Source organism: Gekko japonicus, unplaced genomic scaffold (assembly GCF_001447785.1).
Source record: "Gekko japonicus isolate JY-2015 unplaced genomic scaffold, Gekko_japonicus_V1.1 scaffold1889, whole genome shotgun sequence".
Taxonomy (NCBI): domain Eukaryota; kingdom Metazoa; phylum Chordata; class Lepidosauria; order Squamata; family Gekkonidae; genus Gekko; species Gekko japonicus.
The window spans coordinates 40,089-63,535 of record NW_015162006.1 but is presented as its reverse complement, the minus strand read 5'-3'; the positions used below and the strand labels follow the sequence as shown (position 1 = coordinate 63,535).

The window sequence follows — 23,447 nt, the reverse complement described above, 5'->3', positions numbered from 1 at the left end:
TTCCTGCCCAAAAATAGCCCTGGAGCTTGGAGAGGGTGGGGTTGGGGAGGGGAGGGACTTCAGTGGGGTATAATGCCATGGAGTCCACCCCTTAGCGTTGCCAGCCTCCAGGTGGTGGCTGGAGATCTCCTGCTATTGCAATTGTTCTCCAGGTGACAGAGAGCAGTTCACCTGGAGAAAAGGACCACTTGGGAAGGTGTAGACCTTTTTTTTACATCAGTATAGGAAGCAGAAATTGAACCACTGCTGCCTTTCCCAAGTGTGGAGTTGAAGGGATTGGGAAGGCTGAACTTGCAGCATTTCTACCTGCCGTGTAGCTCTTAAAAGAGCAGGAACAGTGTTGAGCTGAAAGGTCTTTTAAAAATGTTCAGGGGTTTATGAAATTTCCCCTCCCTGTATCGCTGCTACCATTGTCTGTTTTGGTCCTGGGGGTGATGGCGACAGTGCTGTCTGCTGCTGCTGGGAGCCGTTTTGTTCTTCTGTTTTCTTGTACCCACTCCTTGTCTGTCCTCACTCAGAAGTGGCTTTGGATGCTATCGCATAGCTGCATCTCCTTGGCTTCTCGACAGCCAATTGGAGCGGTGTCAGGCATCTTGAGGATAAAGTGACAGGGGAAAGCGTGGTACCCAGCTACCACCAATAAGAGTGATGAACCATCACTATTTTCATGACTGTCCAAATCACTGAAATGTCCCCCCCCCCAACTTTGCAGCCTGAAATCAGTGTGGTGGGACTGAAGGATGGGGGAACATTTTGATTCATGGGAACCCAACGAGATGGAGGGAGGATTAGTGGCACCTCTCATTAACAGGGACTTGTGGCACTCAGTGAAATTAATCGTGGGCACTCAATGAAATTGCTGAGCGGTCGGGTTAGAACGGATAAGAGGAAGTACTTCTTCACCCAAAGAGTGATTAACACTTGGAATTCACTGCCACAGGAGGTGGCGGCGGCTACAAGCATGGACGGCTTCAAAAGGGAGTTAGATAAGCATATGGAGCAGAGGTCCATCAGTGGCTATTAGCCACAAGGTATAGATAGGGGCTCTGGGGCAAGTGATGCTCTGTCATCTTGGTGCTTGGGGGGGTCAACAGTGGGAGGGCTTCTTTGGCGCAAACCCTACCCTCCCAACCTGAAGATGTGGTTCAGAAAACTGTGGGAGACATACTTGATGGACAATATCTCTGACAAAATTAACAAATCCCTATTGAAACCAGTCAAAACAAATTTTGATAGCAAATGATTCCCGATATTAGAATTTATATCACGGCATGAATTCATATCACCAGATTGGAAACAATTGCAGAAATGGCTCTAAACACTGACCCTCTCAAAAAGTGTACCATATTGTATTCCTATTGCTTTAATAATTTCTCTCTCCCTTAATGATATGAGTTACCATTTTTTATGACATTTTAATGTATTATAAGTAGCACTAAAGAAGAAATCTGGGACTCCGGTCCACATGGAAATACACTGTCGATTGATTGTTCATAGGTAGTTTTGTTAAACTGCTGAATTTCATTACGCTTTATCCTAGTTGTACTATATTGCACCATAAAATGCAAAATGTTTTGCATTGATGTGTCACTTTAATGTTTACACAACTTACAATAAAAATTACCCAAAAAAAACCAACAGTGGGAGGGCTTCTAATGTCCTGGCCCCACTGGTGGACCTCCTGATGGCACTGGTATTTTTGGCCACTGTGTGATACAGAGTGTTGGACTGGATGGGCCTTTGTCCTGATCCAACATTGGCGTCTCGTATGTTCTCTTATGTTCTTATGAATTGGGCTGTTGAGCTTGGTTGTGTTTGACTAAACCATGCACTCTTTTTGATCATCCGTTTTCGCCTCCCCAATTATTTCACTTTGCAGAATGTACGAAAGGGAAATACGGGGTGAACTGTCTGAAGGCCTGTTCCTGTAATGGCTCACCGTGTGACCGGGTCACAGGGAAGTGCCAGTGTGCGGCTGGGAAGACTGGAGTGGATTGTGGCCAGGGTGAGTCTCAAAACATCTGGCTGTCAACAGCTGCCCAGCAGACAGAAATAAACACAGTTTCCCCTAGCATGGAAGTGAGCACCAACTGTCAATTCCTTTCCATGGTGTAGCTTTTGAGGCTGAAGTTCTCAAATTATATAGCTCCCTCACAGGTAGATCAGGAGGTTAGGAGGTGGAAATGGCCGTGAAAAAACAACCCTATTGCTCGACAGTGCTATATATTGTACTGCATGGTGTAGGCCAGAGGTGTCGAACTCTTTTGTTACGAGGGCTGGATCTGACATAAATGTCACTTCCTTGGGCTGGGCCATGTGTGCCATAAAACATAATGCCAGGTACCGGTGATATAAACTGTATAAAGGACAACAGCTGGTACGCTCTGAGTTGGTGTATCCCAGGGGTCTTGTTGTAGAAAAAGAGCTGCCGGAGCTCATTAGCATAACTCATTAGCATAACTTATTTGCATATGCCACGCCCCCTGACATCACCGGAAGTGACAGAAGGCCACACCCCCTGACATCACCGGAAGTGTGTCAGAAGGCCCGGCTACTTACCCTCCTGCTTCATCCTCATTCCCAAACGGAATGAGGATCGAAGCAGAGGGCGGGGTAAAGAAGGGGGCGGGGCTTCACCACGTGACGGCCCCGCCCCCTAGAGGTTCTCTTCCGGAGCTCCGTACCTGAGAGCTCCCCCCCGACTAGAGCCCTGGTGTATCCTCACTGCAATGCCGCATGGGCTGGGAGGGGTGTGCAAAGGAAATCCCACATGGGTGGACTGGAGAGCCAGCTGTGCAGCACTAGGCAGATGCTCCCACGCTGCTTGACTGCTGCAGACGAGGTTGTTCTGCTGTGTTGAAGCCACAATTGCAATAGCTCCACCCACTCCCCCCCAAACGGTTTCCTGTTCTCCCTCCCTTCACTAGTTGCTTGCGGGCCGCATAAGAGCCCTAATTGGTCCCCGATACTGGACAAAATTGATATAGATAAGTTCGACTGGGAGACTATATCACAAGCTAAATACCAAATTTTGCAATTCTTTTAAAATCAAGAACCATCTGGAATATCCATCGTCGTAGAATGCACAAATCTAGTAAATTTCTGAATATTTTTAAATTGAACCTTTTATAATCTTAAAACAAAAAGTACAATACCTAATCCATTGTAACCTAATACACCAAAAGTAACCGTATACAACCTGTTTAAAATGTACTTACCTTGTTGTTCTGTAACCGATTTGATCCTTATTCAAAAACTCGTCTGTTCTCTGTTACCTTGATAAAACCAATAAAATTGTTTCATTAAAAAAAAAAAAAGAGCCCTGGATGGGCCGTTCCGGCCCCCAGGCCATATATTTGACATCCCTGGGTTAGGTTGTTGGACAGGGATCCAGGAGACCCATGTTTAAATCCCGACTCTGCTGTGGACGTTTGTTGGGTGACCTTGGGCCAGTTGCACACTACCGTCCTAACCTATTCCACAGGGTGGTTGTGAGGATCAAACAGAAGGCAGAAAACAGTGTCTTTGCCTGCTGCTGGAAAATCCAAAGACATGGCACCAGGGGAAGAGGGAATACTGTCTCACTGCTGTGTGGGGATCACATCCACTGTGCAAGTTCTGTGTGAGCAAAGGAGCTGCCTCAATGGAAGCTGGAAAGGCAGATAACAGTGCTTGAATGACTGGACTGCATGGGTCCCTGGGTTCCTTTGGCTACTTACTTTTTAAAAATAAAAACCAAAAACCATCTCTGGCTGATTAGGCAGTTGGTTCTCTTCCTCGACCACGACGACTTGGCAACAGTGATCCACGCGATGGTCACCTCGAGACTAGACTACTGTAATGCTCTCTACATGGGGCTGCCCTTGTCACAAATCCAGAAGCTGCAGCTAGTGCAAAATGCAGCGGCCAGGCTTCTGATGGGTCTCCCTATGCGGGAGCACATCCAGCCTGTGCTAAAGGCATTACCAGAGGTCATTTCGGGGGGGAACGCAGGGGAACGCAGTTCCCCCAAGTGAGGTGCAGGGGGCGGGGCACATGATGAAGCCCCACCCCCTGCTTCTGGCCACCCCACTTCTAGCCGTCATTCAGCCAGGAGGAGGCAGGAGAAGAGGGAGGGTAAGTTGCTTCCTCCCCGCCTCTCCCCACCCCTGCCTGCCTGGCCTTGCAGGTCCACTGCCGGGCCCCTGATGTCAGGGGGTGTGGCATATGCTAATGAGTTATGCTAATGAGTTCCCCTAGCTCTTTTTCTACGAAATGACCCCTGGGCATTACATTGGCTGCCGATAGCATTCCGAGTTCTCTTCAAGGTGCTGGTTCTTACCTTTAAAGCCCTATATGGTCAGGGGCTGACGTACCTGAGGGACTGCCTTTCCCCATGTGTACCCCAGCGGGCACGGTGTTCAGGGTGACAAAATCAATTGACCCTCCCGGGCCCCAAAGATGTCAGACTGGCAACAGCCAGGGCCAGGCCCTTCTCGGTGGCAGCTCTGTACTGGTGGAATGAACTCCCAGAAGAGATCAGGGTCCTGTGGGACCTTCTACAGTTCCACAGGGCCTGCAAGACGGAGCTCTTCCACCAGGCTTTTGGCTAAGGAGCCACTATCGCCACTAACAACAACATAATCACTAAAGAAAGACAGAGCCCTGTGCCCGACTCCACCACTACAGCCTGTGCCAGCCGCATATATATGATCAAGATCGAGAAGCTGATGAACAAAGCAGGCCAGAGACCGTATTAACATAACTGCTGCTGCCATCCCTAATGTACTTGTTTACAACCGGCTAGCACTTTATGTTAATGGATTGTTTTTAGATGGTTTTATTCAGGGGGGGTTTTGTAGAAAAAGCCCAGCAGGAACTCATTAGCATATTAGGCCACACCCCTGACAGCACAACTCATTAGCATATTAGGCCACACCCCCATGTCACCAGAAGTGTGGTCATCCAGCCACACCCACCTTTTGCTCCTTATTCTGTTTACCTTGTTTGTTGTCAAAACCCAGGGCTTTTTTTTTGGAGCAGGAACTCCTTTGCATGTTAGGCCACACACCCCTAATTGTAGCCAATCCTAATGAGTTCCTGCTTTTGGGTGTGGCCTATTATGCTAATGAGTTCCTGCTGGGTGCGGCCAACTCAAGAGCCAGCCGGAACTCCGTTTCTGTGCGTTCCTGCCCAAAAATAGCCCTGGTTTTATTTATGTCATAATTGTTCTTATGTTTTATCTTTTGTAAGCCACCCTGAGCCTGCTTTGGCGGGCAGGGCGGGGTATAAATCGAATAAATAAATGAATAAAGAATTTTTTACAAATAAAAAATTGCTAGAAGGAGCCATGATTTGGACAGGATTCATCAAGGCCTCCCTGCTTTGCCCACCCTCCCCACATGACCCGATCACTAGCAGGAGGAGAGCCAGAAGTCACTGCTGAGCTGGATCTCTAGCATTGCTCTCTCTCTCTCTCTCTCTCTCTCTCTCTGGTTCAGATTGCCCTGAAGGCCGCTGGGGACAGGGATGCCAGGAAATCTGCCCAGAGTGTGCAAATAAAGGTCTCTGTGACCCTGCCACAGGTGTTTGCAAGTGCCGTCCCGGATACACAGGCAGCCACTGCCAAGACGGTAAGTCCTTTTGTCGCGTTTTAAACCGCGAGCTCTTTGGGGCAGGGTCTCACACAGCGCCATGCTAGGGTTGCCAAGTCCATCTTCCACCCCCAGCGGGGGACTTTGGGGGCGTTCCTGGAGGGGGCGGGGCATCCCCGATGTGATGATGTCACGTTGGGGACATCCACACCCCCCCCGCCCGTGCGCCAGATCTCCAGAAACGGCAGTTCCCAGCACTTAAAGGAGCCGGCATTTCCCTTTTAAATGCAGGAGCCGGCGTTTCCCCTTTAAGAGCAGCCGCGTTTCCATTTTAAGAGCACGAAGCTGGCATTTTCCGGCAAGCTTGCGGAGATTGGTCTTGGGAGGAAACACGGGTTCCGCACACTTAAAGGGAGAGAGGTGGGTGGCTGTGGGCAATGTTCCCTCTAAGCTGTGAAGTCCTGTGAGCAAAAATTCTACTTTGTGAGCTACTGGCAATACAGTTGTGAGCAAGTAATTTGGCTGCTGCATAAATTAGTTTGCTTTGGAGCCATCCCTCCTGAGCTAAGATAAAAATGTGTGAGCTGGAGGATAAAAAACAGTGAGCTAGCTCACACTAACTCAGCTTAGAGGGAACAGTGGCTGTGGGTGTTGGGGGCGGGGCTTCCCCCGCTGGCCATCTGGCCGGCGGCGGGTAGAACCCCAAAAACGGGGGACCCCTGGCAAACCGGGGGATTTGGCAACCCTACGCCATGCACAGGGATGGAGGTGGTAATAAATGGCTTCATGTTACCTCCCTTTGCAGTGTGTCCCCCTGGCTGGTTTGGGCAGGACTGCCAAATGCGCTGCAACTGTGGGAACGAAGGCCACTGTCACCCAGAGTCGGGGAGATGCAGCTGTGCCCCGGGCTGGACTGGCTACAGCTGCCAAAGAGGTAGTGTGCACTCTCTCTTTCTCTCTCCCACTCTCTCTCACTCATGCAAAGGCCATCCCCACTCACCTAAGGACGGTTTGCATCGTGGCGCTCTGCCAAAGAGCTTTTCTCTTTGAGCAACGGAACTCTCCTCCCTCCTCCGTTGACTTCTGCAACACGGTCCTCCTTTTCAGCCTGCGACGTTGGCCACTGGGGTCCCGATTGCGCTAACCCTTGCGACTGCAGCAACAGCGATGGGAATTGCAATGCCGTGACGGGACAGTGTGTCTGTGAAGCCGGCTACACAGGAGCTCGTTGCGATCAGAGTGAGTGTGTCCTTCCGGTCTTTCCCATCGATCATTCTGTGGAGCCCGCCGTGCACCAAGTGTGCAACTGATGTAAAGGTTGTCATTGCCCGCCCAACACAGAGGGCGAGGCTGGGACCCTTCGTGAGGAAACAGTTCCCAAATAGGGGAACCAGCACACCCACAAAAAAGCCCTAATGAAAAACTTGGAGTCACAATAGGCTTGCCAGTCCACAGGTGGGAATGGGGAATCCCCTGTTTTTGTGGGCTCTGGCTGGTGGGGGGAACCCCGCCCTCAAACAGGTGTCCCTGTGTGTCATCGGCAACGTGCTGACCTCACTTCTGGAAGTGACATCATCACCTTGGCAACGTCGGGGGCAACACTCCACTTTTGGGGCAAAGCTCTATGGTTTGTAGCCACTTTTACCATAGAGTTTTGCCCAGAAAGTAGAGCGTCACCCTGACATCACTGATGCAATGATGTCACTTCTGGAAGTGAAGAGAAGAGAAGAGAAGAGATTGGATTCATACCCCGCCCTTCACTACCCAAAGGAGTCTCAGAGCGGCTTACTATCTTCTTCCCCTTCCCCACAACAGACACCCTGCGAGGTAGGTGGGGCTGAGAGAGCTCTCCCGAGAAGTGCCTTTGAGAGAACAGCTCTGAGAGCAGCCCTGCTTTGGAGGTCCGATTTCCGCCGGGGCGGAATCGGGCCCCGGGGAGAACCCCGCCCCCGAAGCTGCGTCACCAGAGCGTCTGCTCGCTCTGGGAGCTGGCCGCGGACGTGCGCGCCGCCAGAACATCACCGGAAGTGACGCACGACGTAGGGCACGTTGGGGGCGTGGCCCAGATCATCGGGGGGGAAACCATATGGTTTCCCCCCCGATGATCTGGGCCACGCCCCCAACGTGCCCTACGTCGTGCGTCACTTCCGGTGATGTTCTGGCGGCGCGCACGTCCGCGGCCAGCTCCCAGAGCGAGCAGACGCTCCCCCGCCGGTGAGTAAATAAGACTTGGCAACCCTACCCTGGAATGCCCTCCCAAATCTCCCTGTCAGCAGGAGGAAGGCACCTAGCAACCCTAAGTCACAAGCTTAGCATCAGAAGGCCTCCAGTGCAGGCCCTCGCCCAGCGGACCTTAATGTACAGGGACACAGGGCTGGTACCAGTGACCAGCACTTTGAGAAGCTGCCAAAGGCCCCAGGGCCCCAGAGCAGGGTGACAATCATTGCCTGGCAGACATCAACACCCTCCTTAGCTGTGCTTGACTTTGGGACCCACAGACACTGCCTCTTTCCTATGACCTTTCTTTCCCGTCCCTTTGTTTTCTCCCAAGAGTGCCCGGAAGGAAGCTTTGGCCCAAACTGCCGGCACCGGTGCCAGTGTGATAATGGAGCCGCCTGCGACCACGTGAGCGGGGCCTGTACTTGTGCTTCTGGCTGGAGGGGTACCTTTTGCGAGCGCCGTAAGTAACTTGAACTGTACGCTTTTCTGAATTGGGGCTTGAAGCCTCTGACTGCTCATATCCTGTATTTTTACTACCCAGTGAGGTGAGTTTTCTTTAGTTTCCACTGCTTGGCTGTAAATTGTCTTGCAGCAGCTGGTAAAGGAAAAGCCGGCCTGTGCCAGGTGTTACCCCACAAACATTTTAGTTGTGAAAATAGTGCTCTCTGGGGAGGGGCGTGTTTTCTGATTCTCCTCCTTTGCTCGTGTGTTTTGACATTTTCGGTCTGAACACAGTGATCTCTGGAGGGGGAGGAGCTCTCTCATCTCTCATTCCTTGCTCTCCTTTTTCATTGGCTGTTTTCTTCCTGCTCATTGCCCAGTTGGCAACTGCCTTGGTGCCATTTTTTCACGTTGCCTCTGCTTCTTCCTATGAATAAGTATTCTGGCCCGTCAGGGAACACGCACTGGACATCATAGCCAATTCAGGTTAAAGGACATGCTTCCTGCAAGAGAAAACCATCTCCCCTCCTTTTACTGTACCCCCAAACCACCAAAAAGAAGGGGATAATAGACACTTTCTTGAAAAGTGCCCTGCTTCAAAGCCAGTTCTCTATCCAGAACCCTTCAAATTAAAAATTTCGCTATAGGATTAAATTTTACTACAGGACCAAATGGCTCAGCACTCCCTGTATCTTCTGTCCGCTTTCCCGTCTTTCTGTTGCTTGCCTTCCTGTTGAAATTCAGGGGGTGAACTCCTTGGGGCGGGAATCTGTCTTTTTGGATATTTATTTTGTTTTACCACCAGTTTGGTGTAGTGGTTGAGTGCGCGGACTCTAATCTGGGAGCACCGGGTTTGATTCCCCACTCCTCCACTTGCACCTGGCTGGATGACCTTGGGCAAGCCGTAGTTCTGATAAGAGCTGTTCTTGAAAAAGAGCAGTTTCTGTCAGAGCTCTCTCGGCCCCACCCACCTCACAGGGCGTCTGTTGTGGGGAGGGGAAGGGAAAGGAGTCTGTAAGCCGCTCTGAGACTCCCTTGGGTAGTGAAGGGCGGGGTATAAATCCAATCTCCTCCTCTTCCTCCTCCTCCTCCTCCTCCTCCTCCTCTTCTTCTTTTTATTAGTGTTGTATTCCGCCCTCCCTGCATAGTGAGCTCGGGGCAGGTTCCACCAGATATAATATACAAACAGTCAAAAACTGCTACAATACATCAAAATAAAATACAATGAGAATTCCTATATATCTAACCAAAACCTCAGCAGATGGGGTCTATCACAAATTGGGATTCCAGATGTTATATTATTCTGCCAACTACCCATGGATAGTGCTGAAGGAGCAATAGTAGCAACTGTGGAGTTGGCATAGCGTCACGGTGAAGCGTGTGAGTCCCCCATTCAAATCTTACTTTAGTCCTGGGCTTACTGCGAGCCCTTCCTTACCGAGAGCCAACAAAGAAGGAGAGCCCTGGACTTACTGTGATTTTTTAAAAGGGCTTCAGAGACTCTAAAGGGAAACGTCTGAGTTATATGCCTGGCCTTTCTCCATCAGAAATCACTTTTACACGCCCTTGTGGGGTTCTTTTCCCCTCCCAGCCTGTCCAGACGGGTTTTACGGGGTGGAATGCCGGGAGACCTGCCAGTGCCTGAATGGAGCCCGCTGTGATCCCGTGACGGGGCGCTGCATCTGTCCTGCTGGCTGGATTGGCCCAAACTGCGACCAGAGTAAGTGATCTACGGCAAAGCCCTCTCCAAGCCAGAAGCCCTCTTGGCCCAGCCAACCCTTGGAGACAATGCGGCGAGCTACAGTCTTGCATTCAAGAGCTCCCTCTCATCTGTCTGCTTCCCCTGCAGCTTGCCAGCCTCACTGGTACGGGGAGAACTGCAGCCGCGAATGCAGCTGCTTCAACGGCGCCACCTGTGACCACGTCAGCGGGCAGTGCCTCTGTGCGCCTGGATGGACGGGAGCGGCCTGCAAGCAAGGTATCGGTGGCCAGTGCCTTGATCTCTCTTTTGTTAGACTGGCTTTCTGGTATTATTCCTCCAGCAGGACCTTTCTGTCCTGCTGGAACTCTGCCCTGAAAGCTTCAGGACACAACCGTTTAACTGCATGAAGGTGTCTTGCTCTAAGGGGCCGGTGGTAGGTTCAGGCCCATAGGCAGGATATTTTTTTTTGTTCGGGGAGTATTTAAATGTTTAACGGGCAGTTAAATTACAGTTAACTAAATTAACCTGAATGCCTGTCTTTAAAGGGAGAGCCTGCTTCTAGCTCTTCCTTTCAAGGGGCAGGGCAGCTGAGCACACCAGTTCCTAGGGGTGGAAGATGGACTTGGCAACCATACCCAGAGCTATCGCACCAGCACAGTCATTCTTCTTGACCCTTTCACACAACAACTGGGCTAAGAACGAGATCAAGGAAGTCACATGTTGCCCCCCTGCAGTGTAGCTCCAATCATGGGGAACACCCCCCCCCCCAAAGGGGGGCCCCCTGCCAACCCGGGGGGGGGGGCTGGCAACCCTAGCTCTAGGGCTATTGCAAGGGGTGCCCGGCTAGGGTTGCCAGCAAGCCTTGTGGAGGGTAGAATGCCACTGAGCCCAGCCTCCGAAGCAGCCATTTTCTCCAGGGGAACTGATCTCACTGGTCTGGAGATCACTTGTAATTCTGGGAGTTCTCCAAGTCTGACGTGGAGGCTGGCAATTCTGTGCCTGATGGGTGTCAGCAGGGGTCATTTCCTGCAGGAGCGCACAGGAGCAGAGCTCCGGCAGTAAAGAGCCCAGGGGGCGGGCACATGCGACAAGCCCCACCCCCTGCTCCCAGCAGCCCTCAGTCAGAGCAAGAAGCAGCCAGGTAAGTTGCAGAGCCCCCCCCTGCCCCCCCGGTCCAAAACAGTCCAGTGGCACCTTTAAGACCAAGTTTTATTCAGGTACAAGCTCTCCCTCCTCTGCGAGGACAGATCTGCACGTTCCCCCCCCCCCAATAGCTAGCAATCCAAAAGAGTCCAGTGAAGCCTGAGCGGTGGGTGTTGCCTTCTGACACACTTCCGGTGATGTCAGGGGGTGTGGCACATGCAAATAAGTTATGCTAATGAGTTATGCTAATGAGCTCCTGCACCTCTTTTTCTACGAAATGACCCCTGGGTGTCAGACTCCCGCAGCAATCATTTCCCAACATCTTTCATTCAAAGAAGTAAAGTTTATAGAGAGATTGAAAGTATGGAGATATCTTAACTAAATAAAAGCGTGGGTAGCCAGCAGATATACATGATTCAAGGAGACCCCCCTGATGGCCCAAGGCCAATCAGGAACGGATTACAACTCCCAGGAGAAAGACTACACCAGGCACCGAAGGTCACACAGAGATAACAGAAACACAGGAGATGGAGCAGAAATGAAAGTTAGCATTCCAGAATCACCCCACTCCCAAGGCAGCCAGGACTAGACAGAGGCCCAGCTGACAATGGGATGCAGAGCATGAGTCTTTTGCATTCTGCCTCCAGACATTCCTGTGTTTGGAAATGTGAGACTTGACCCCATGTCTTCAATCAACAGTGTCGACCCCTGACACCAGTCCTGCCCTATCATTGTTACCCTTTATTCCCAGAACTCTCTCCTGGAATGCTTACATGGTTTCTTCCCTGTCTCTCTCTCCCTTCCATAAAACCCCAGCATAAACCTACCTTGCCTTAAGTCAATCTGGGTTTCTGAAAATTCATTCTGTTGAAGGTTTAGGACTCTGTTTGAATCTGATCCAATGGTGATGGTTGTTCCCCCCCCCTTCAAGTGTGTCCAGATGGCTTCTATGGAACAAGCTGCCAGCAGCAGTGTCTGTGTCAAAATGGTGGAACCTGTGATCCTGTAACTGGGCGTTGCAAATGCCCTGAAGGATGGATTGGATTGGCCTGTGAGCTGGGTAAGAATACACTTGTCAGTCCATTCAGCTAGCCTCCCTCTTAGGAGGAGGGATAGGGCAGACACACAAGCTGAACTCTGAAAATCTGTTTTTGAGAGTCCAGTTTGGCTTTAAAAGAGGAGCAGAATTTTTTTAAAAAGATGCCAACTGTTGTTCAATATGTGGAATTCAGCAGATGTATTTATGCATTTGCTTGATTTGATAGCTCTTTCCCAACCCTGGTGCAGTGTGGGTAATATGTTAAAATCATTAAAATCCCAATTAAAATGGATTAGACCATCTTCATCTCTCAAAAGTGGCAGTTTGAAGTGCGAGGACTCTAATCTGGGAGAACCGGGCTTGATTCCCCACTCCTCCACTAGCAGCTGCTGGATGACCTTGGGCAAGCCATAGTTCTGTCAGAGCTGTTCTTGAAAGAGCAGCTTCTGTCAGAGCTCTCTCAGCCCCGCCTACCTCACAGGGTGTCTGTTGTGGGGAGGGGAAGGGAAAGGAGATTGTCAACTGCTCTGAGACTCCAAGTGAAGGGCGGGTTATAAATCCAATCTCTTCTTCTTCTTCTCTTCTTCTATCCTTGCAAGATGAATGCTGAAAGTCTATATACACCATGTGCCTTCTCTGAACGCATCTTTTCCCTTAGAGTGTGCCCAAGGAAAATACGGGATGGACTGCAAGCAAAGCTGCGACTGCCTAAATGGAGGGTTGTGCAAGCGGCAGACAGGGCATTGCCTTTGCCGCACTGGCTGGACAGGAGAGAAGTGCCAAAGAAGGAGACCCCCCTGATGGCCCAAGGCCAATCAGGAACGGATTACAACTCCCAGGAGAAAGACTACACCAGGCACCGAAGGTCACACAGAGATAACAGAAACACAGGAGATGGAGCAGAAATGAAAGTTAGCATTCCAGAATCACCCCACTCCCAAGGCAGCCAGGACTAGACAGAGGCCCAGCTGACAATGGGATGCAGAGCATGAGTCTTTTGCATTCTGCCTCCAGACATTCCTGTGTTTGGAAATGTGAGACTTGACCCCATGTCTTCAATCAACAGTGTCGACCCCTGACACCAGTCCTGCCCTATCATTGTTACCCTTTATTCCCAGAACTCTCTCCTGGAATGCTTACATGGTTTCTTCCCTGTCTCTCTCTCCCTTCCATAAAACCCCAGCATAAACCTACCTTGCCTTAAGTCAATCTGGGTTTCTGAAAATTCATTCTGTTGAAGGTTTAGGACTCTGTTTGAATCTGATCCAATGGTGATGGTTGTTCCCCCCCCCTTCAAGTGTGTCCAGATGGCTTCTATGGAACAAGCTGCCAGCAGCAGTGTCTGTGTCAAAATGGTGGAACCTGTGATCCTGTAACTGGGCGTTGCAAATGCCCTGAAGGATGGATTGGATTGGCCTGTGAGCTGGGTAAGAATACACTTGTCAGTCCATTCAGCTAGCCTCCCTCTTAGGAGGAGGGATAGGGCAGACACACAAGCTGAACTCTGAAAATCTGTTTTTGAGAGTCCAGTTTGGCTTTAAAAGAGGAGCAGAATTTTTTTAAAAAGATGCCAACTGTTGTTCAATATGTGGAATTCAGCAGATGTATTTATGCATTTGCTTGATTTGATAGCTCTTTCCCAACCCTGGTGCAGTGTGGGTAATATGTTAAAATCATTAAAATCCCAATTAAAATGGATTAGACCATCTTCATCTCTCAAAAGTGGCAGTTTGAAGTGCGAGGACTCTAATCTGGGAGAACCGGGCTTGATTCCCCACTCCTCCACTAGCAGCTGCTGGATGACCTTGGGCAAGCCATAGTTCTGTCAGAGCTGTTCTTGAAAGAGCAGCTTCTGTCAGAGCTCTCTCAGCCCCGCCTACCTCACAGGGTGTCTGTTGTGGGGAGGGGAAGGGAAAGGAGATTGTCAACTGCTCTGAGACTCCAAGTGAAGGGCGGGTTATAAATCCAATCTCTTCTTCTTCTTCTCTTCTTCTATCCTTGCAAGATGAATGCTGAAAGTCTATATACACCATGTGCCTTCTCTGAACGCATCTTTTCCCTTAGAGTGTGCCCAAGGAAAATACGGGATGGACTGCAAGCAAAGCTGCGACTGCCTAAATGGAGGGTTGTGCAAGCGGCAGACAGGGCATTGCCTTTGCCGCACTGGCTGGACAGGAGAGAAGTGCCAAAGCAGTAAGTCAAAACATGCTGGGGTGCTCGGGGTCTAATGACACGTTCTGTAGGCAATCTGTGAATGGATTTCCTGGTGTGTTTCGTTCTCACTTGAAGACAGCACCTGTATTGGACTGGCGCATCAGTTCTGCAGGAAGGAGCATTTAACCTTCTCTCCTGCTTGACCTACATTTTCCTGATCTCAATCCCTTCCAACACCATGCTGGGGAAGCAAAGAACAACTTGGGGCCAATTTAGGTAGGAAAATGATCCCTAACAAATAAACAGATGGCCTTCGAAGTGTGTCAAGCATGCACACATCGATTGGTAAAGAGTTTTGAAATGGGAAGTGCAACAGCTTCCTAATCTCCTAGTTCCCTTTGGAAATAAGAACAGGGAAATCAAAACTCCAAGATCCAGAGAGGAATTCTGATCAGGAGGCACTGGGAAGCATCCTTCATATGATGAGAGGCAGGAGTTTCTAATCAATGCAGGCACAGAACAAGACTACGAGAGTTTGCACCGAGTTTTAAGAAATTAACATTTTCAGGAAATTATATAGAACGGAAACGATCTACAAAATAGCAGGACTGGTGCTACAAGGACAGAACATTTGAAAGCGTGCTAAATGAGAATGCTCCTGAATTTAGATGCCTCCCTGGACTGAGATCTGTCCAGCGGGGGACAGGACCCAAAAGGAGTTCTGAGCACTTCTTCTAATGTTTGCTAGAATTTTCCAGATGCAAATTACAACTGGCATCACCCTAGTCTGGTTTCAATTACCCTTCCCTTTATGGAAAACGCCGGGACTTGAGCTCTCGAAGGCCAGCCGCTCTACCTTCCTTTTACCATCTCTCAATGTTTGCCTTGGATCATCACCATTTGCTCCTTCTGTCAGAGGTGAGAGCCAGGTAACGAGGCCCAAGTGGACTTGGCATGCCCTTGGGGCAACCTCACGTGCTGCAACACGAGCCATGCTGCTTGGTTTACTGCCTGTCCCATTAGGGGACTTGCAACCACTGGGAATTTTGCCAAACCTCCAAGCTAGCCCCATTTTTATTTTTTTTTTGCGCAGCATTTCCATTCTATATTGGAGGGCTAAGGACTGGTGCCAAGTCCTTGGAGGTCTTTGGGCAAAGGGCCAGATTTTCACCCAGCAAATGTGCACGGTTTGAGTTTCTTCCACACTTTCCCCTAAACTTTCTCTGCTGGTCTCCTGAGTGCCAGGAAGGTTGATGAGGAGGGACTGTGTCAGGTCTGCAGCTAGTAGGGCTGGTTCCAAGTTTTGAGCGGCCTTGGGCAGAGAATTTCCAGGGCAATGTGCACGGTTTGAGTTTCTTCCACACTTTCCCCTAAACTTTCTCTGCTGGTCTCCTGAGTGCCAGGAAGGTTGATGAGGAGGGACTGTGTCAGGTCTGCAGCTAGTAGGGCTGGTTCCAAGTTTTGAGCGGCCTTGGGCAGAGAATTTCCAGGGCTCCCTCCCCTCTTCTATTCACCCCCAGACCCCCACACATGCCCTCCTTCCTTTTCCCTCACTCACATGCCTCCTTCCTGCCTGTGTGTCCTTTTCCTGATCAGTTGTGAGCTCTCCCATTGCCCATGCTCACTACTGCCTGCAACCCTTTTCCCGGTGGCTAGGGATGGGCATGAACCAGAAAAATGAAGTCCGTGTTGGTTCATGGCCGAACCACAAACTGAACCACGAACCAAACTGGGAGGTTCATTCACGAACCGAAGTGACTTGTGGTTCGTGACCTTGCAAACCCCATTGAAAAACAGTCCCTTTAAACAAAGTTTGCAGAAAGCCCGAAATACAGCTAAGCTACAGGGAGCAGCCTGCTTCCTCTGCTCAGCTGTTTTGGGCTGTCTTGTGGAGTCCCTTTAAACCTCTGCTTTCTGCTGTATCCATGAACCACCACGAACCTCCACGAACTGCTTTAAAAGACCCATCATGAACTTCGGTTCACAAATCACGAACAAAGCAAAATTCTTGACAAATTTTGGTTCGTGGTTTGGTTTGGCATTTCCATTCTATATTGGAGGGCTAAGGACTGGTGCCAAGTCCTCGGAGGTCTTTGGACAAAGGGCCAGATTTTCACCCAGCAAATGTGCACGGTTTGAGTTTCTTCCACACTTTCCCCTAAACTTTCTCTGCTGGTCTCCTGAGTGCCAGGAAGGTTGATGAGGAGGGACTGTGTCAGGTCTGCAGCTAGTAGGGCTGGTTCCAAGTTTTGAGCGGCCTTGGGCAGAGAATTTCCAGGGCTCCCTCCCCTCTTCTATTCACCCCCAGACCCCCACACATGCCCTCCTTCCTTTTCCCTCACTCACATGCCTCCTTCCTGCCTGTGTGTCCTTTTCCTGATCAGTTGTGAGCTCTCCCATTGCCCATGCTCACTACTGCCTGCAACCCTTTTCCCGGTGGCTAGGGATGGGCATGAACCAGAAAAATGAAGTCCGTGTTGGTTCATGGCCGAACCACAAACTGAACCACGAACCAAACTGGGAGGTTCATTCACGAACCGAAGTGACTTGTGGTTCGTGACCTTGCAAACCCCATTGAAAAACAGTCCCTTTAAACAAAGTTTGCAGAAAGCCCGAAATACAGCTAAGCTACAGGGAGCAGCCTGCTTCCTCTGCTCAGCTGTTTTGGGCTGTCTTGTGGAGTCCCTTTAAACCTCTGCTTTCTGCTGTATCCATGAACCACCACGAACCTCCACGAACTGCTTTAAAAGACCCATCATGAACTTCGGTTCACAAATCACGAACAAAGCAAAATTCTTGACAAATTTTGGTTCGTGGTTTGGTTTGTGACCATCCCTACCAGTGGCACTGGGCACTGGGTGTAGCTGGGAGCACAGTGGAACACAAGCAGATAAGTTGGGGAGGGGAGTCAGTGGGCCCAGTCAGAATGTCCTGTGCCCTGGCAGCTGCCCTACCTCAGGGTATGCTGATGCTGGCTCTGCACCTGGGTTAGGCAGGCTGTTCAAATACTCCTGGCTCCGCAGTACAAGCCTGACCTGGCCATCTGTCAATCTCTACAAACCTTTTCTCACACATTCCCACAGTTCTTTATCAAACATTCTCAGAGCAGTGAAAGGTGGAAGGGTGAGAACTCTGTAATGGGGCAGAGAAGAGAAAAGCAAGTGGACACAAGTGTGTCTCCCTACACATACACACAAACCTCTTCTCAAAGATAGGCACAGCCAGGGCTATTTTTGGGCAGGAACGCACAGGAATGGAGTTCCGGCTGGCTCCCGAGTTGGCCACGCCCAGCAGGAACTCATTAGCATAATAGGCCACACCCAACAGCAGAAACTCATTAGGATTGGCTACATTGGGGGTGTGTGGCCTAACATGCAAAGGAGTTCCTGCTACAAAAAAAGCCCTGGGTTTTGACAACAAACAAGGTAAACAGAATAAGAAGCAAAAGGTGGGTGTGGCTGGATGACCACACTTCTGGCAACACGGGGCTGCGGCCTAATATGCTAATTAGCTGCGGTGTCAGGGGTGTGGCCTAATATGCTAATGAGTTTCTGCTGTTGGGTGTGGCCTATTATGCTAATGAGTTCCTGCTGGGCTTTTTCTACAAAAAGAGCCCTGCCTATGGGTGAAATGTCTGCTACATCCTTTCAAGATGAAGGAAACCCGAACAAAAACCTGGTATGAGTGCATGGTCCTGGTTAAAAGATGCTTTATTTTTTATTTTATTTGTTTTTGTTTTTAAAATGTTTATTAAGATCAAGTATAACTTATAACGTATTCAATAACAGCAAAACAGTATGCAAAAGCCCTGAGAATCCAAAATTACAAACCAGCCAATTAATCACAGACAAAGTTTTCAACATACATCAACAGTTATAACATAATAACATAGTAATTTAGTATCAGATCCGTTCCCATTTATAAAAACGACTTTTGAACTATAAATCCCAATGAATGGAGTCATGTCTAAAATACAACAAGTTCGGGAGTCTGGTACTCTGAACAACAAGATGCTTTATAAAGCTGGAAGTGGTCTTATTGGCCAACTTTTTCAGATCTGGGACCCGATAAACAGGCCAGGCAGAGGACTGGCCGTTTTATCTGTCTGAGCCATGTTGCAACTGACATCCAAATCAGAATGTATTTTGAGAAATTCTATCAGCAAAAAAACCTGCACAAGCATCTGAACTAACTTCCTATTTTTGGGACAGTGAAGACTGAGATTTAGGAGTCCACGGATGCTAGGATGTCTTAAACAATCGGGATGGTCCTGAATTGGCTAATGCAATGATCGCTGAGAAGAAGCATTTTTTTTTTGCTATTTTCCTCACTGCTTCACAGGTCTTCCAGTGAGCTCTGTAGGATGTTCTGTCAGATTCAGTATGGGTTTTCCACCAATGTTGCTCTAGACAGCGCCTGACCCCCTTCAAGTCACCCAGCTACATCTATGGGGCCAGGTTCTGCTGTAAAGGCAGGAGAGGCCTTGTCAGTAGCTTCTAGAAGCTTCACATTCCAAGCTCCCACCACAACCTTGACATAACATGGAATCCTCACCACCACTGAGTGACTGTAGTTGGTGCGCCTCTCAGCATGGGTGTAAAGGAAGGCAGGAGGCAGCGAGCGCTGACCCCCTGTACATGTCAACTAGCAGTAGGTTCTTCCAGAGGACAGCAAAAAGTATGGCGTTTCTACAGAGGCCATGGCCCAATGGTGGGATCCACCTGAAGGTTCCAACCAATGGGCAGAAGACCACTTCTACGGGGCATCTTGCCTAACTTCCTGTTCAAAACAGGAAGTGCTAACTAGAGCATTCCCAAAAGGTGCTGGAGGTCTCCGTGCTCCCGCTCCAGCAAAGGACCCCTTTCTCCCTGATAATTGGTTTTGTTGTCAAACTGTTAGGAAGTCTCTCCTAGTTTTCCAGCAAATCCTACTGTCTTGTAACAAGTCCTCAGATCCTTTGAAGTTCTTTGTGTTAGTTGCCAAGGAGCATAGAGCGACTGGCCAACAGTACCACAGTTAACATGCTTAATTTTGCTTAATTAGCAAACCGTTTGCATAAAAATTAGTCTGCCTGGATTTGGGGAGCCCAATCCTTACGAAGAGCGCTCGATCGGGCTTTGCTGCCGCTTCAGACTTCAGCCTCCTTCGGTGAGGACAGAAGCAACAGCAAACTCATGACTATGGGGTTTGTCTCGCTAAATACCCTGGACTGTGGTGAGATTGTCCTGGCATCCGAAGCCTCCCGACAGTGGCCAGGAATAACACTTCCAATAAAGTCTGGCTCCATGCAAGGGAGAGCTTTTCACACCCGAATACGTCCAGAGGGAGAGCTCTTTTATGAAAAGCGTGGCGTGATTCGCATTACTCGTAGCTTCCTCTCTTTCTTCCCTAGTCAGCACTCCCAATCCCTCTGGATGCCAAAAAACATTAAAAAAACCCTTGGACCTTTTATCTGGCACCGTTTCCACTGAAAATACTCTGCTCCTAAGTTTCTGTTGGAGCAAAGGGACCTCTTCTGCTTGCTTTCGGCTACAGGCTTGGTGGTGGTGAAGGAAGAAACTCTGGTCGATGGTAAATGGTAAACACAATTTGAGACATCCCTACCTTCAACAAAGAGATGTTTCCTTCTACAAGGAACTATTTGTTTTCAAAAGCTACTTTGGGAGATCCAAGTGCAAGTAGATAAGAAAGCACCCTTCTCCTTCAGTGGGGGAAGTCATCCAAACTGGTTAGGCGACGCCTCCTCTCGCTCCAGGCAGGGCTATGCAAATTTGTGTGGATTGTATTGGCTCAGAGCGAGGCTGACCCTCCCATTTCAAGCATCCAGCAGGACGCTTGAGCCTAGCTCCACTTTCTTGGAGGCTCTTGCGCCTTATTGGTCTGGATGATGAAAAAGCCTTGAAGAAAGGACCCATTGCTGGTCTTAAAAAAGAAAAAAGGGACCGTTGAGACTAGCCTCTCCCGCTGGAAGTTCTGGGCATTGGAGACTGGCCAATAGCAAGCCACTGTCAGTGCTGACAGACCCAAAGCTTCAGGTCATTCTACCGCCGGTCCCCGACTTCACAGGAACAGCCTGGCAGAGATCTACTCGGTCTGAGTCTAGACTAGGGTTCCCAAGTACTTACCGCGATCCGGCGGGGGGCACATGCTCCCCGGCCGGAACATTCCTCCCTGTAACGCACCATGCAGTCGCCAGGAAGTGACACTGGGCGACGCTCTGACAATGGGGCTGAAAACTCGACGGTACCATCGAGTTTCCAGCCCCATTGCCAGAGCGTCGCCCGGCGTCACTTCCCGGCGACAGCATGGTGCTGCGCGTCTGTTGTCCGCGCGGGAATGGTCCTGGGAAGATGTATGTGTCCCCCGCCGAATCACGGTAAGTACTTGGTAAGCCTGGTCTAGACCCACTTTCTTGGAGTCTCTTACCTTGTTGGTATGGAAGACGGAAAGGCTTCAAGGAAGGGCCCCACTGCCAGTCTTAGAAGGAACAGGGGGACAGTTGAGACAGGCCTCTCCCGCCTGAGGCTTCGGGCATCGGAGACTGGCCAACAATGGATGCATCTGCAGCAATAGGGGATGCTGTCAATGCTAGCAGACCTGAGGCTTCAGGTCATTCTGCAGCTGTCCCTCGACTGTGCCGGAAGATCCTGGCAGAGCTCTACTGGGTCCAAACAACCATAAGGAGATTGTAGCGGGTGGCCCACCCCATAGCTTCCGGGCCTACAGGGACCTCATGGTGCAGTCCAGAAAACCTGCATCCAGTCGTCTCTGTAATGGTACGTGGCTGACATTCAAAAGTGGGCCAGTATTAAAAAGCTGGGTCCACTGAAACTTACTTACAAAGACATCATTCCCTTTCTACACAAAGGCTGGAATCAGGTTCTGAGACCGGATACCTTCAAAAACAGGCTGCAGCTATGGCCTCTATGCTGGACTGCAAAAGATTGTGTGATTTTTCGCTTCTTGTATGCTGTGATGTTTCTTCTTCAGCCATACGTTCACAGCACCTTTTGGCAATCTGCACTGTTCCCTCCCCCCTCCTCCCCCCATTCGTCCTTCCTCCATGGCTATTGTTTCCCTGTATTGCATCTTACCTTCTATGAGAGTGAGAGCTGATCAACTCTGTCCATGTCCCATTCATCCACTCTTCTCACGGGTCTCCTAAGAACCTGGAAAGTAGCCAGGAAGGGTATATCAGGGAGCCACCCAAACCTCAAACTTGTGCAAACTTCATTTTCTGCTTTCCTGGCCAGATGCACAATTACAACGTGGTGTTTATTTATTATTTATTTCAGTACATTTATCTTGCTTTTCTCCCCGGAGGGGGACCCAAAGCGAGTAACGAACTAGGAGATCTGAAAATACAGTTTTGTTCAAGACATGTAGGTCAGAGGAGGAAAGAAAGGAAGAAAACTCAGTTTAAATCAGCAAAAAGAAAACAAACAAACAGTACAACACAGTACATCATGTCCTGGCCTAATCCTGGATCCATTGGCTCAGCTGACTCAGCCTCAGATGGCAAGACACAGGCAAACAACCAAAGGCCAAAAAGCCCTCAGCTTTTGCCAAAGGCTTGTGCCTCTGGTCATATCCAGGGGTAATTTCCTGAAGGAGCGGAGCTCCGGCAGTAAAGAGCCCAGGGGGCGGGCACATGCAACAAGCCCCACCCCCTGCTCCAGCAGACCTCAGTCAGAGCAAGAAGCAGCCAGGTAAGTTGCAGAGCTCCCTTCGGCCCCCCCGGTCCAAAGCAGTCCAGTGGCACCTCTAAGACCAAGTTTTATTCAGGTACAAGCTCTCCCTCCTCTGTGAGGGCAGATCTGCATGCCCCCCCCCAATAGCTAGCAATCCAAAACCATCCAGTGGAGCCTGAGCGGTGGGTGTTGCCTTCTGATGCACTTCCAGTGATGTCAGGGGGTGTGGCATATGCAATTAAGTTATGCTAATGACGTATGCTAATGAGCTCCTGCACCTCTTTTTCTATGAAACGACCCCTGGTCATATCCATGCTAAAGCCCTCCAAAGGAATTGAAAAGGAACAGTTGCTCTGACAGATGCTGTGTAGCTGCCATAAAGGCATCCTCCACCTCCTTCCACCTTCTGGGATTTTGGGCTGTCTCCACGTGGATGGAACTGCCTTGAAATCCAGAGGACAGGTGGACACACTTGCAAAACAGTCTTGACTTTGTTCAGAATGTTATGAAACATTTCATCCGCCCCAGTGGACTTCTGAGCAGCCGAGGTGGATGGCAGATTTTGATATTTCTAGTAACGTGCCACGTGTATTTGTATTTAAACCCCCCCCCTCCCCTCCTGGAGTCAGGCCACATCTGTATGATGAAACTCTGCAAGAGAAGGAAAGGGGTTTAAAGTTTAAATGCCTCCCCTTTAGGACGGATAAGAGGAAGTACTTCTTCACCCAAAGAGTGATTAACACATGGAATTCACTGCCACAGGAGGTGGTGGTGGCTACAAGCATGGACGGCTTCAAAAGGGAATTAGATAAGCATATGGAGCAGAGGTCCATCAGTGGCTATTAGCCACAAGGTATAGATAGGGACTCTGGGGCAAGTGATGCTCTGTCATCTTGGTGCTTGGGGGGGGTGTCAACAGTGGGAGGGCTTCTAATGTCCTGGCCCCACTGGTGGACCTCCTGATGGCACCTGGTATTTCTGGCCACTGTGGGATACAGAGTGTTGGACTGGATGGGCCTTTGGCCTGATCCAACATTGGCATCTCTTATGTTCTTAGGGTATCAGTTCGACATGAATATTTTTTGCTGTGCCAGTTCTTAAGGCTGTTGTTGTTCCCTGGTCTATGTTTGTCTGAGGGTGGATTTCTTGTGATTCTGCAGAGGCCAAGCTGCTAAATCCTTCCTTTTCTTTGCAGCTTGCCCAGAGGGGACGTACGGGGACCAGTGTGAGAAGCGGTGCGACTGCGAGAACGGCATCTCGTGCCATCACATCACAGGTGCTTGTGACTGCCCGCCAGGATGGAGAGGACGTCATTGTGAAAAAGGTGAGAGGCCCAGTTCTGCTGGGGCCTGGCAGTCCGGTGAGAGCCAGTTTGGTGTAGAAGAGAAGAAGAAGAGATTGGATTTATACCTCGCCCTTCACTTGGAGTCTCAGAGCGGCTTACAAACTCCTTTCCCTTCCCCTCCCCCCACAAAACCACCTCC

At 49.9% G+C, this 23,447-nt stretch overlaps 1 protein-coding gene across 1 annotated transcript in view; it reads left to right on the top strand.

Annotated features, from left to right (window-relative positions):
- The window catches only part of MEGF6 (multiple EGF-like-domains 6), a 279,570-nt gene that overhangs the window by 237,057 nt on the left and 19,066 nt on the right, over positions 1 to 23,447 (top strand). Inside the window, exons 19-28 of the mRNA XM_015405472.1 lie at positions 1,880 to 2,005; positions 5,481 to 5,612; positions 6,379 to 6,507; positions 6,681 to 6,812; positions 8,125 to 8,253; positions 9,826 to 9,954; positions 10,084 to 10,212; positions 12,011 to 12,139; positions 14,183 to 14,311; positions 23,159 to 23,287. Coding sequence (XP_015260958.1) covers positions 1,880 to 2,005; positions 5,481 to 5,612; positions 6,379 to 6,507; positions 6,681 to 6,812; positions 8,125 to 8,253; positions 9,826 to 9,954; positions 10,084 to 10,212; positions 12,011 to 12,139; positions 14,183 to 14,311; positions 23,159 to 23,287 — 1,293 coding nt within the window. The remainder of the gene's footprint in view (positions 1 to 1,879; positions 2,006 to 5,480; positions 5,613 to 6,378; positions 6,508 to 6,680; positions 6,813 to 8,124; positions 8,254 to 9,825; positions 9,955 to 10,083; positions 10,213 to 12,010; positions 12,140 to 14,182; positions 14,312 to 23,158; positions 23,288 to 23,447) is intronic.